General features: G+C 31.4%; 1 protein-coding gene across 15 annotated transcripts in view; it reads right to left on the bottom strand.

The window, feature by feature from the left end:
• Positions 1–15,598, bottom strand: part of LOC118182554 (E3 ubiquitin-protein ligase TRIP12-like) — a 400,228-nt gene that overhangs the window by 15,843 nt on the left and 368,787 nt on the right. For all 15 annotated transcript variants that reach the window (XM_085809626.1, XM_085809623.1, XM_085809627.1 and 12 more), the window contains 7 exons: positions 13,409–13,560; positions 11,988–12,130; positions 10,749–10,902; positions 9,090–9,188; positions 7,241–7,355; positions 6,975–7,123; positions 1,899–2,063 (listed from right to left, as the gene is read on the bottom strand). In XM_085809626.1, coding sequence (XP_085665752.1) covers positions 1,899–2,063; positions 6,975–7,123; positions 7,241–7,355; positions 9,090–9,188; positions 10,749–10,902; positions 11,988–12,130; positions 13,409–13,560 — 977 coding nt within the window. The remainder of the gene's footprint in view (positions 1–1,898; positions 2,064–6,974; positions 7,124–7,240; positions 7,356–9,089; positions 9,189–10,748; positions 10,903–11,987; positions 12,131–13,408; positions 13,561–15,598) is intronic.

Raw genomic sequence — 15,598 nt, 5'->3', positions numbered from 1 at the left:
GTCATCTTGAATGTAAATACAAAATAAGTAAACATTCGATTCTATATAACGCATTAACTCACCATTAGAAATTTGCATGTGATTAACATGAAGTTATAAGAATTAATTTTTTTCTAGCTTTCCAGAAGTCTACTTAGCTTTAAAAATTACATGTTTAATATGATAATCATCCTCTTTTCAGGTTTACAGCTTAAGATGTTTTACAATATTAAACTATTTTCAAGGCAAAGTTTACACTATTTACTTTTAATTATAATTGGATCCCATGTCCACGGGTAAAAGATTTCAAGGCTGTGGATAACAGTGAATGCTAAATAAAACAGAATATTCACATACGCTATATTATTTTGGTTAAGTTCAATTAACCTTCCAGCACAGGTGCTTGGCAATTAACACACGCGCACATAGTATTTTTTATGACATCCATTATTTTACTATTTTTGGCACAAAAAACGACAGAAATGAGTGAATATTGATAATAAATTTTTAAGAAATAAAATATTAATGTTATTATTGCAGAACACAAATGATATCACATTCAAATATAAGTAAATTATTTTTAAGTTCTTATGTTAGCGAGATGGAAATGCAATGATGCATTCATTTCATTATACAACATTTTTAATTTATTATTTAATAACAATATTTTAAAATCGAAGCTAATTTTAATATTCATCAAAGGCAAGCATAGACAAATAAAAAAGGAAAACGCCTTGGTAGGGAAAAAAGTAAGTTTAGCATTACTTACTTCTGCAAGGAAATTTACTTCTTACTAGTTACAAAAACACACTTTAAACTAACTTTAATATTTTTATTTATTTCTAAAAAATAGAAATAAAAGAAAATAAAAAATGGCAATCGCTATTGTTCTCCCATCCAAAGGTTTCCTTGTTTTCCTTTTCTTTATCAGATAATTCTTTAAGAATGCTAGCAAAATCAGCTGGTTTGCACATATTTTTTTGCCATGAAAACTGATATAAAATTCACAGAGCCAAATGTATTCAAATTAAAATAATACATGGCAATTAATAACACAAAATCACAAAATATTTGAGAATAAAATATTTTCTGAATTTTCACCCACGAACACACGCGTGTCTTAACTTTTACGAGAAAGCTGCCACGTAGCACAAATGCCAAATGACTTCCTGTTTGCACATTCCACGATGTGGGGGAGGGTAGAACCATAACATACTATTTCAAAGAATGATAAAAATATAGTTAATAATTTTCCTAGCATCAACAGTACATTACTAGCTTGCAAGCAGTGGTAGTACCACTACTGTTACATTTTGGGGCCATTACTGTGGTAATTGAGAACTGTAAGTGTAAAACAGCTGCACATCAGTAATGAGAATACGGTACACGCTAGAACAAAGAAGAATGGAAAAAAAAATAATAAAAAGATGGCTACAGAAACAAAGATAGTTTCTAATCATAAACGGCTGAGCTTTTATACTAACATATTTGTGATTATCATGTCAGGATATGAGCTCAGAGTTTGAGGAGATTCCTGTAACCTTAAAATACAAATACAGCTGCATATAATGACCAGTTTCATTCTTTGTATTAATTACATCCATCAGTTATGATGGTACTTGAGATTTTTCAGATTTATTTCACATACATAACTGACTGTTGTCACTTCATTTGCATTTTAAAACTTACAATTCATGAAATTTACAGCAGTTCTTGCTTCTTCTCTCTGCTGTTCTGAACTACGATAATTTAAATCACACGTACTAAATCAATTGATAGATTCATGGCTGTGACTAATATATCACAGGCTTAAACAACTGCTAGTCGACAGGTTCAAAAAGGTTAAGTAGAAAAATAAGAATATTACTCCCTCAGACACACATGTTTGCATAATTGAACATGCAAAGAAATATACTTACAAGTGATTTATCATTCTCAAGTCTCTTTTTTTCTATAGCTATTTTTTCAAGTTGAAGGATAGTTTGAGCTATGTTTTCATCTACATGTTTGAGATCAGCAAGACACAAATTATTCTCTTGATTCAACATCCATTTGTAGAAGACAAGGCTCAATGGGATATCCAGCTAAAATGTAACAAATTCCATATATAAATAAATTCATCTAGATTTAAAGTAAAATAATGCATGCAAAAATGTTTAAACTGCATTTAGAGTAATTAACATTTTGCATGATCTATGTTATGCAAGTATGAAAAATAGAAATGTAATAATAGTAAGGAAAAGATGGAGCAGTGTCGATGTGCAATACCTAGATATTATAGATCATAGATCCATACTGAAGAGGAATAATTCTGATTGCATAGTATGTTAAGATGTTGACTTCATAATACCTAAAGAACTTGGCAGTTGAGGCAGTTTTAATTCCATTTTTATTTGCAATCAACATTTGTGGCCACAACTACTTCACACTCTAGTCGTTCCTATTCAAGAAAATTTACATTTTTGATATTGTTGTGATAGGAACAGAGCAGAATGAAACAGCTTCTAAACGGCACACAAGCAAAAGCTAAAGTGCATAACTATCCAATATGAAAGCACTCGAATAAAAAGGTTTTGGTTTGAGTTAAAAGTTTCAGTTTCCAATTATCATGTCCATCAGCACTGCACAGGCCATGCTGAATGGAATGATCTAGAAATGACACAATCCAGGGAAGTTATTACAATTTGTAAAACAGAGAGGGAGAATTAAAAGGTTACTGTTAGTTTAAATTATAATTTTAATTTACATATCCCCTCCATTAACGAGAAAAAAGCTTGGTGATAGAAAAGCCTTTTTAGAAGAAAACATAACAGCAGTAGCAAAAGAAAGGAAAATACAAATAGTGGGAAAATATCATAGAATTTGATAAAAATAATTTCTTAAAACTCAAAAAAATCTCACAGATATTTTTAACAATAAATTCAAATTGAAAGTCTGCAAGTTCATTTTTCTGTAAAATCACTGAAGGAATGTCCTAATTTTTTCAAGAAATTCTGGAAAAGTTAACAGTTCTGCAAAATCTTTGCTTGTATATCATAATCATAATATTTTGCAGTCCTTGAGTCTTTCATAAAAATTGATGTTGCCAATATAAAACCAAAATTTTCTTTTACAGATTCACAAAATTTGAATTGATTATTTATAAAATAATCAACATTTTCTTAATTGTAAAGCAATATAAAATGGAAGTTAAAACTTAATACCTGGTAAGTAGCCAAATTCAGTACAATAACAATATAAATTTTGATAAAAATGGGCAAATTCTCTATAATTCAAATCAGTCTGACAAATTGCTGATGGCTGCGGGATGCTTAAACACAATTACACATAGAAACCTACATTCCTTAAATAAAGGTAACTGGTCTCCAATATTGCATAATTACCAAAGTTTACATTCATAACTTATGGTCATAAAAATCTCCAAACTAGGTAACTGAAATGAAAAAATATACAAATATTAAAATGTAAGATAAAATCCTACATTGCTCTAACAATAATAATATAGACCATATAATTCTTTGAATATAAAATAAGAAAATAAGTTTCATAATTACATCTATTTAGAAAAGGCTTAAACTTTCAAATATAAAAATTTCAAACACATCCATTAACATTACAAAATCGAAAAAAATTTCAAAATATTACAATGTAATTAAATTTTCATTTGAAACATTATTTGAAATAATATATTATTATGGAAATTTCTAATTTACTTAGCTTGTACTAACTGGAAGACCCCACAGGTTTCTCTTAATATGAACATTTCCATCTTACAGGCAAATTCACAATAATGAATTTTGGCGTATGAATTTTCACCAATGGTTAAGGGACACTCGTGGCAGTTACTTATAAAGGCCTCCATTCCTTGTTTTAAAGGCAACTGGCCTTTTTTAATGCTCTTTCCATTTATAAAAAAAGAAATTAACCACACTTCGTTATATTTAAAAAAAAAAAAAATCATCCTCTTATATACAAAAAGTGAGAGCCTTCAAAGTTTATCTGAACATATTAGCATCCGTAAATTTTTAAATCAGTTAACTTAATTCCATATTACTTATGGATTCCTATAATACTACTCTAAAACATTATTTGTTTATCATATTTTACACTAAATTTTCATAATTATTTTATTCACTTAAAAATTCTTAATTCAAAATTTTCAACATAAATTCAAAAATATAATTATTTACCTTAATATAATTCCCTATAAATAATTTAAATAGCTTAGAATTCATTACATAATTTGCTCACATATACTTATGAAAAGCTAGAAAAATTAATGAACAAGAATTTGACATTTTCGCAAGCACAATATCAAATTTCAGAAATTTTAAGAAAAATTTAAACGAAAAGTGAAGTATCCACAGCAGATTAAATAATTTTGTCCCTTTCCTAAGTTAAATTCACATAACGATAAAAACTTTTGAGCTGTCGATTGATGAAGTACTATTAGAAAAAGCAGAAGCACAAATAATTTTCTATCGCACATACTTGAAGCAAAGCACAGATCGACAACCTTGAATCAACTGTATGCTGAAGCACTTAAGTGATTGAAAGCACCTTTTTTTTTTTTCATCCCTTTTAAATATTTTAGTGATAGCCGAAGCAAATTCAATATTCCTTTTCACTACACATTCAAATTTCTGGATTTATCGGGAGATTACTTTCATTCTGTAAACATTACACATGATTATATTTTTGAAGTACTCATAAAACACCACAGCACAAGGATGATAGGTTATTTTTCAAACACTGAAAAATCAAATTTGATGATTCACTTCTTTCACATTGCCTTTGTATTTATCAATGATTTAAAGAGTAAAATAAATAGTAATAATGAGTAATAATAAAAGTAAAAAACCATAACTTCAATGCTATTCCAAATAAATATTACTTATAAATGTGAAAATTAGTATGGTATAAAATTTTTTAAGATTTACGATTATCCGTAATTATATATAATGGGCATATAAAATTTTTATGGAAATCCTTCCCTAAGTACAAAATTCTGATGTGAATGTTCCAGAGATTCTGTATTTATGAATTTTCCGGATATTAGATCATCAGTTTAAATCTAGTAAATGGCATGTAGAAATAATAAAATTAAAAATGTGAAATCGTGAGTTATGAAATAATGAAGCATTTATGATCAACGGGTATCAAAAGCTTAATATTTGTTTACTTTATTAAACATTTCTTTCAAACTTTTTAAGTTGCTTCTTTTTTTGTGCTAATACTTTCTCAAATTCTATAGATAGACATAATTTCAGTACATCCTAGTATACGGTAACGCCTTGGATTGATTTCGTAAATTGTCGCCCACACCAAAATGCTAAAATGATTTGATTCTTCAATAACAAGGTATTTTATTTAGTGCCAAAGTGAAATTAAGAATCTAGACTTTCCACATGCATGGGGGGAGTCAAATGCGCACGCGTAAAGCACACACAAAATAAATAAATAAATAAAGTTGGTGATTGATTTGAGGTCCAGATTTTAGATTATTCCAGATATTGGACGCCCGGATCTCGGGACTTTGTACTGTATTATATTTTATATGTTTCAAAAGTTTCAAAAAGTTTCAAAAAGCCTTCTTTATCGCTCCACCTTTTTCTTTTTGAAAGAGGAAAATGTGTAAGATAAAAAAAATATGACAGCAACTTCTAATTTTAATGGCTATAATCTTTTAGTTTTATTTAATTTGGGGACTTCATCCTGTTGTCTTAAAAATAAAGCTATAAATTGAAACAGTGTCATCCAAATTAATCCTGCAATCTTATGTAACGCTTAATGCAGATGTCTCTTGCCCAATCAAAATAACTGTAAACTAAAACTGAACTAAGTCTCCCTCTTCTCTTCCTCTGCATTACTACTGTGACGCTCTTCTCTTTTTCACTTGTGCTTTCCTCGTGGTCAGACATTTTGCTGCAATAATATATGTGCTGCAATGATAGCTTATATAGCAGCAGTATCAACATCATTCTGGAAATAGGCACGATTGGTGTGCCAAGTGAATTGTGGCCACAAATCTGAATTTAATTAAATATGGAATTTAATCTGGCTCGACTGTTTCTTCATCAAAATGGATAGATGCTCTAAGCATCAAGTATCTACGCCATCAGTATTTCTGCACATCTACATCTCAGTGTTCTTACACCGGCGCTTTTATAATTTTGCTAATATTACACTTATTATTAATCATACAGGATTGGATTAAGTGCTACTAACCTCAATGGAACATTTATTCCTCAGTTGGATATATGTTGTGCTATCATTACATACATACTGTACAGCAGAAACAAATTTTATGTCATATAACATGCAAGTCACTTCAGACAAAACTAAATTAATTAATTACAAGAAAGAATGCAAGTTTTTTTTCCCTGCCCAGAGAGAAAAGTGTCTTCTTGGGGAGTTCTTTTTAAGGATGATCCATATTCGCATCACAATAAAAAACCATGAAAATGTCGTGCACCCAGTCTTCAACTTATGAAGTTTCATGGTTTTTGTGACTGATAAGCCATTTCAAAGACTGACTGTTACATTAGACATCAACAGCTCAATCGTAACCCAATACTGCTGAATTTCCCTGAGGCTTCCAGGGGCACAATCACAATTCCCTTGGCACTCCATCATGCCAAACAACAATTTAGTCAGTAATTCAGTAAAATTTAGGAATACAAGAACAAACAAATCACTCACGGCAGAAAAAATCTCACTTAAAAATGAGACAGATTAAATATTATTCAAATATAAACATGCAATGGGATTAAATATCTCAAGTAATTAATAAAAGTAAAGATTAAAGATTTTTCTGCATAATATATATTACAATTTTAAGCTTAACCTTTATACAGAGTAAATACATGAACTGTGTTCTCATCTCTCACTTGTTACTTGAGTTAAATATCAATGAAAATAATGTCAAAAATCATGCACTTAATAACTGAAGCATACTTCCATGGAATTTACACTTAAAGAAAGAAAATATGTACCATTCGAGAATCCATCAATGCTTTAGCCAAAAATTTTCCTAGTAGCTTAAATTTACTGCGGACTCTGGTAACTAAGCCAACTTTTGCACTTCTAGAAAGAGGCATAGGGAAAAGACCCCTTGGGCAAAACACATAGCTAACAGATTGATCTGTAAAAGAAATGCATATTTATACTAAAACAGCTATCTCAAATTAGCATACAAGCCTACACAGATGCATGCACATGCACGCTCGCATACAGACATACAACATAAATTAAAATAAACCTTTTCCGTTATTAACAACAACTTTCTCTCCTCGCCACATGTCCAAATCACCCCGCTGCAATTCTTTTGATACCAGGGCATAGAATTCTAACGTAGGTCCAAGACCAGTTCCAACCTAAAAACAGAGAAACATTTAAATTAATAACTTTATACCATACTAAATACCAACAAATAAAAATATATACAAGCAGGAATTTATAATATATTACAATTTCCTGTTAGTAATGACACACATAAAATAAGACTTAACATAAAAAATATCAGTTCCGAAGATATAAAATTACAAATTATCCAGTCCACAATAATGTCCAATATGAATTCGTTTATTACATGGTACGCTGATCAATAAGTTGCAGACAAAGCCCATCGCATTAAAAATTTTGCAAGCATGTCTTCCAAAAGGTTTTTTTTATCCTCCAAGTGTTACAGGTTTAGCCCTGAAATTTCAGAGTTGCTCAAAATGTCATGAATAAGTGGTATTTTCTTCTTGAACTTAATTAAAAAAGAACTCTCTCATGTTGTACTTTGATTCCTTATCTTCCAATATACATCGAACCAAAACTCAGTTACAATAAAAGCTGGCAGAAATTTTCATGTGTAATGAAAGTGAAAGCCACTCTTCTATATAAAGTTTTCCGTCCATAATGCCGAGAGGGCTAAGCGATAGTAATCCTTATTTGCACGCATCATCTTCCAAATGCAAACTGCTACTTGAACTATAGATGAAAAATGCAGTCAGAACTGCTGCTCTTACATGGATCTACCAACAGGTGTGATGCAGTATGAGAGCTAATTGTTTGCAACTAGATGCAGACAATCAAGACATTTCGTAGAAACTGGAAAAGAAACTATTTACCTGAAAAGATATCATCAAATAACCACCTGAAAAGAGGACCTTGTATGAGGCCGTTGATAACAGTTACTTACAACTTAGTCACAAAGTAACAACCAAAATTGCAGTAGTAATGGAAATACACAGGCGTTGAAAAGTTAAGCATAATTTGTAAAATGTGGATGAATGCGAGTTATTTACTCGATTAACTAACTTGTTCAAAATCACTTGTGGACAATCACTGTTTGAAGGTGAGGCAGTGTGCATATGCAAAACATTTCAGTCAAGGTCAGCACATGCACATGTTAGAAAAAGTATAAACCATTTCACATGCCATATGGAGATCAGGAAGGATATGTGCAACTACTGTGCTCAGAAGTGCGTTAACCGACCAAACAGGCCAAAGGATGGCATAAAGACACCAAATGGACATGTTTCTGAAAGGCATAATTATTGGAATGCTGAAATGTTGACAATCTCAAGCCGAAGTGTCTCGTATTCTAAATGTGCCTCAGAGTGTCATCTCAAGACACTGGCTCCAGATTAATCTTTATCATTCTTGATCTTATTTTGACAGCAAGAAAAATGAAATGACAAAAATATGAAATTCAATATATAATTTGTTGATATTAATTACATTACAGTTGCACATATTGTATTCTAATTTACAGTTATAGATTTTGTACATATTGATTGCATTTATGTTATTTGTTAGTGTAACCGGATTGTTATTACTGTCATTGCTTGTGGAGTTCAAATGTAATACATTTCCTGGATGTAAAACATAAATATGTTAACATGCACAATGCTAAAATTTAAATTAGTAACACACACACATATATTATAACTAGTATGTTTGTACTACATACAGGGACACATTGGCATCAGGCAGAAAAACACATAAAGCATGTTTCTGCAATTTTAAGAGCAATAAAACTTGCCCTTTAATTCAAAATTTTGATGATTTAATATAGACTAGTAAAAAAATTATACTATTATGCTAAATTTTCTACTCACCTCACTTTCATATTGTATTTCCAGTAAAGCTTTAGAACTTCCAAGATCTTGCATAACAACTTCCGCTTGTTTCAAAAGGTCATCTCTTGAAACCGTTCTCTGCAAATTTAATGAAAATGACCAAGATTTACCATAAAAACATTTTTGTATATAGTACAAAGTTTGAATTCTGTTTGTCCAATATCTGGACTTTCGGAGAGTCAGCAATTTTTTTTGTTTAGTAATGGAAACCACAGCTCTTAAAAAAACAAACAGAGATAGTGCTGTAAAAGCCGAGCTTCCTGTATGTTTCTTTCAACACCTGCTGATTAGGGTATCACACCCTGGCCAATGAGAATACAGTAATTGATGTTAGCTATGACCATGCTTCTGGCCCTTGAACGGCTGAGGAAGGGGAATTAATATTTTTCTATCTGACCTAAACAATAAGTGAAACTTTAAGTCATATTTGTTTGGAGTGCAATGTTGCTCATACTGTCTTTTTTTTTTTTTTTTTTTTTTTTTTCTTAAATGGCATAGCAACGGGGATGGAAGTAAATTATATTCTGAAGAACTTCAGTTAACATGGCAAACTGTGCTTTCCCTTAATTTTCTAAATTGATAAAGCTTATTTTTTTCATGCTGTTATCACAATTATTTTTATTAAATTAAAATTTGAATTTTTGATTGCATACAGAAGAAAAGAGCTTCTAGCTTCTGAAGCTATAGTACCAGGAACTGGGAAGTGAAAGCATATTTGGTACTTGCCTTTTACAGCGGCCTTGGAAAAAGAAAATGGCACTAAGCACAGTTTGGGCTTCAGAAAGTGTGATTTCAAGATTAAGCAAAACAACAACCTTCTTTTGATGTATATTTCGAATCCTACAGAAGGTGTGATTTTCCTGTTAATAAAATTTGTAAAGAAATGTTTCAAAACTCCCATTACGATTACAATGCCCCAATCAGTGTCATACAGCTTTAAATCCTGAAAATATCACTACTCATAATAAAGAAAGTGACTAAGAGGTTTCTGAGAAAGAAAAGATTTCAAATGATAGTTTAGTTGAAATACTTGACACAGCAATTACAAGATTTGAACAATAGAACATTGAATTGAACAAGAATTTATGACTATTTATAAAATTAGCACTTTCTAATACATACCCAAAAAAGAGCTTAAACATTTTACTCTGACAGACATGTTTAATAAAACAAACATAAATGCTGAGTTTTTTTGTAAATTCGGCATCCCTTCAATTAAAAAATAACGATTTCCCATTTTTTGATTTTATAATTTATACTAGTTTTATCTTACCAGATTTAATCTTGTGATTTAAATGCAAAAATTCCAAAATCAAAGAAGTCCAAAAGATTCTAGATTTTGGACTTTGCACTGTATTTGGCATAAAACTTGAAAATATTTTAAAGAAAAGTATATATGCTTTAAGCGAATACAAACTAAAAAATTATGATTTAAAATGGAATTTCAAATCAGCTGGAAACATATTTTAACAACGTAAATTACTAATAAAATGACTATACTGATTCATATATGTTTAGATTAACAAATTTAATTCCTGCAATCAGGAAAAGAATATTTCCAGTTGAACTTTTGATACAAAGAACATTTTGATGTTAAACTGGGGGAAGAAACAACATATATTTGAAATGAAAAAATACCTTTCTCCTATCAAGTCTGGGGGTAACACGTTCACTACTGTCACTGTTACTCATTTCAGGTGTCATGTCAAGTAGTCTCTGCAAAGCACGATCTCTGTCAAATGAAGTGACATAAAACAAGAGATGTCTTGTTTCAAAGGGGAAAAGAAATGGGCTGTAAAGAAGAAAAGTATCAATAAATACATAACTTCTAGCTAATTAACCATCTTAATCAAGAATTATTTAATCAAGGAGAAAGGATTTCATTTGTGTCAGGTGGCCCAAAGGTTGGTGCATGATGCCACACCATATTCGGAAACTTGCAGCAGCTATATTGGTCAATCTCCTCCATTAGGGAATAAGTGAGGGGGTGTCACACATTGCCATGAGACTTCAATCAATGAACAGTGATGCAGGAGGAAAGGAAAAGTAGTTCCTTAGATGATGGGAGAAAGAAATAAGGAAATTCATGCAGGTGGAAAGCTGGCTAGAAAATAAGTACAGAGAGCTGATGGGAGTGATATTCATTGATAAAGTTAAGATATGGTGATCAGTGACCAACCACATGAACGAGATGGAAAATCCTGGCTATTATTGTGGAAATTAGGAACTATTCTTCTAGTACTGATGATCATATGATAAATCAAAGCCTGGCATGTTAAATTTCATAATTTAAAGGAATCTCATAATTTCTGTTCTAGGATATCCTGACAGGACTTCACAATGGTAGATTTAAGAAGAAATTTCCATTCGCAGATTTAAAAAGGATTTGTCATGATGTGAAGATTATGTTTTATCCATTGATTGCTATTAAACTAACAAAATCTTTGTTTTGGCAGACCTTTTTTTCCTTGCGTGTAAATATGGACTGAGGACCATTATCTCATAAGCCAAATGAATTCTGTCTGAGAGCTTTAGCCATTCCATTAATGCTAACAGACATAACCTAAGAAAAGAATATATGGAACTGTGGAGAAAATTCTTTACACAAACAAATTACAGCAATAATATTAATAACAATATAAGAACAATATTCACACAATGTTTTGATACTGAACAATATAGGAACAAGATTCACACAATGTTTTGATACTGAAATCTAGTATAATTTAACAGTCTAATTTTGAAATAAATTCTCAGAATAAATTGCTTATGCTTTAGAATTTTTATACATTTCCCTAAACTAAAGCATGTCTAGATACAAAACACATATTCATGTTATAATAACTATCCTTGGATGAGAAACTTTTTTCTACTTACCAAACATATGCTATTTGTGATAGCCAAGCAGGAACATTTCCAGTCATGATTGCTAAAGGGTCTTGAAGTTGGCGATTAGCTTTAGCTGTAAGCTTGGAGTTCAAGAATTCTGTTTGTGGAATTGCAGGATTCCATGAATTCATCTATTGCAGAAAGACATTCAATTATAACAGCAATGAGCACTAATTTATAGACAACAAGGGGGTATATGTAACAAATTCTACAGCATGCTTATATTTACTTAGAGCAAGATGAAAACCAAGCTTCCAAAGCTTCTTCAACGTCAAGTTAAAAAAATGTTATAACAAATAATAAAAATATAAATAAGTTTACAACAATAATTTCAAGTTTTAATAACTATTGGAAAGCTGAGTTTAGATGGAAAATTATTTTAAGTATCGAGAAAGTTACTTTTTTCTGACCAAAAATAGAGTAAAATGATGTACAGACACCAAAGAAAAATATATATACAACACATTCTATGTGATGGTTGATTCTATGTCCTGAGGTTATACAATACATTCTATGTGATGTATAACCTCAGGTTATATTTAGAATTTAAATATGCTAATAACAACTTGGTACTTAGAATATTTAAATTCTAAATATATTAAGTGTATGTTCTTTAAATTAAAGGACTATTTGAACAGAAATTTCGGAAATATAAAAAATACTTGGATGTAAGTTACTAGTAAAACAATGCTATAAAGCTTTTCGTTTATCAAAAGAACATGGTATCAAGGAACTACAGAAGTTCAAACATGTCAGTAAAAGTACACCTTTATGTGTGTATAATGAATCATTATGCCAAAGTGGACTGAAAATAAAAGATAATGTTCTGAATGAGAACGTGTTTTAAAAAATTAAGATTGGTTATAAATTTCTCGTTAGGCAAATGATGATGTGACAAGATGTGAATAATTTAACAACATTTAAACAAGAGTGCAAACAGTTCCGATGATTAGATAATATTTACTAGATTTGCAGGATTCTAATAAAACGACATATTCAGTTTACCAAGATGATAATTCTAGAGTTCACAAAGCTGAATTCATTTAGAATCAAAGTGGAACAGAATGGCAGAACCTTCACACATACACACGTATATATATACAGAGAGAGGAAATGACTGCTAAATTGGCAGACTTAAAAACCTAGAAAATATACATACTGGATCATTTTAGTAAAGAAAAGGTTAAAAAAATTGAGCATTTCAGGAACTTCAGTGAAATGCACGAGAAATTTTTCTTAGAACAGCCAAGCTACTCAAGTAACCTTATTTAGTATCTTTTCACAAATATTCACGTTGCGATTCCTGAATGTATGAACATTTTTTTTCTTTCCATTTTAATTCCATCTGTATTTTGATTAAAAAATATTATAGCTCTGTAGTTAAACTGAACTACAAAAAATTTAATTACCTGATATAATGCACCCCAATGGCTACTCAAAGTATGAATGACTCGTAGTAAACAAATGACTTCCAATGATGGATCTTGGACTGTTATTGAATCTGGAAGGTTTGGAATCAAATATAAAGACAGTGGGGAAACAACTTCAGGAACAGCACCATCTGAAAAAAAAAAATCATAGTCACTCAATGGATGAAAAAAAGGATCCACATAAATTAATATTTTTTATTCATAACAGGCACAAAATTTTTTAATATGATAAAAGTTGGTTTTTAACTGCCATTTTTTAAGATGGCCTTCAAAAATCTTTTATGCTTATCAATTTTCACTCATCTTTTCAATTTAAAATGTTAAAAACTTTAACAAAATGCTATAATATATTGTATTTCCTTGCATATTCTCCCCCCCCCAGCTTTTTAGAGCCAGATTTTGAAAACTTAAATATAATTTTTACCTTCCTCAGAGTGGTTAGAGAATGAACTCACCTAAATTTTACAACAGATTTGTTCAGATAACGAATGTTTTCTTCTTATTAGCACAGACAAATCCTTGCAATCCTTGAGGTAGAAGTCCTGCTGAACCTTTCCCTTCTAACTGTGGAACTTAAAATACCAGCCTACTACAACCACCGATTTATAACAGCAAAGAAAACATGAACTTACAGTGTTTTTATGATTTCACAGAGTCAGCACATTCACCTTGTCTAATTATTCATTGGATGATTTGAGGTCTAAAGAGTAGCAGAAACCACCATAAGAATGGGTGAGATTTAAGTTACAGGAAAGCAGAAATGAAGATATATGAGATATGGTAACGTTAATATTACTATGGATCCTTATCAGAATGAAGGTTCCTTTTAAAGAAATGTTGCAGAAGTTAACTGTAGTTTATCCATAACCACCTACTATGCAGCGCAGTCGGTATAGTGGTCAGGGAAGCTGACTGCGATGCCGAAGGGCCTGGATTCGAATCCCGGAGAAGGCATGGTTGTAACTGTCCGTCCGTTTCATAGAAAAGGCGACGGTGGCCCACCTATTAGGTGCCTCTAATAAAGAGACCACCACATCCAGCCTTGTACAGACTAATGGACTGGGTTACATTTGCAATTGTTCACAATCTGACATTGGGGGGGGGGACCTTTCATTTGCTATTCCCTTACTATCACCATGTACTTTAGAAATTATGTAAATTTCCCGACTTTAGTTCAAGATAATAAAATTAGAAAAAAAAGGGAGATATGTGAGGAAATACAGTATATTTATTACAAGTTAAAATAACAAAACAAATGAAATGAACAAAGACCAAAAAATAAAATAAAATAAATAATAAACAGATGGTATAAATGGCTGGAACAGACAGTCTGTGAAATGAACCCCATGCAAGAGCAAAAACTTCTGGTGAGTGAGGCAAGGAAACTTATCAAGACCACAAAAACCATTGCTAAAAGAGGTCATAAAAAAGATTTGTGCAGAACGTAGGGCTCACTCCAAGTGGAATACTCTTCATATTAAGAATGACCCATCGGGACACACCATTGTCTTTTGTGTGCCTGAAGTGGATGCAGCTGTTCTTGGTAAAAGAGGATATAGATTTTACATTGGACTTAACGGTGCATAGAGAGGTATCTGATGGTGAGTCCATAGAAAACCAGTCATGTACCATTCACACATAAAAGAAAATGGTACTTTTTTTTTTATTACAAAACTCTTTGATGTCTAGATCAACATGACCTCTGAGGTGAAATACTTAATGAACCATGACGAGTAGATGTATGCTCGGCAAAAACAGCGGTTTACAGCCAAAAATGATGTTTTGGGTGTATTATCAAACCCATTATTACTTATGCTCCTGTGATATGGTGGTGCAAGGTGCAGCAGAGAGCTATGAAGGACAGGCTAGGAAGTCTGCAAAGATTAGCTTGAGCGTGTATCACACGTGCAGTGCCCTCAGCACTTACCAGAGCATTAAAGATCATATTAGATCTGACTCCCTTTTACATCTTCATTTGCAGTGCCGCTAGAATGACTGCACATAGAATGATGCTACAAAATCAATGGTATGACAAGCCTACTGCTAAACGTCATATCAATATTACTAAAAAAATTCAAGATTCTACTCTCCTTGTGCCTTCACACATCATGGAAATGACTTATATGTTTGACAGGCTATTTGAGGTAGTTTTTTCCATTAGGGACGAAT

Source organism: Stegodyphus dumicola, chromosome X2 (assembly GCF_044657685.1).
Source record: "Stegodyphus dumicola isolate Sdum_Otavi_A_Nest chromosome X2, ASM4465768v1".
Taxonomy (NCBI): domain Eukaryota; kingdom Metazoa; phylum Arthropoda; class Arachnida; order Araneae; family Eresidae; genus Stegodyphus; species Stegodyphus dumicola.
The sequence above is the reverse complement of the archived record's forward strand: the minus strand, read 5'-3'. Positions and strand labels throughout refer to the sequence as shown.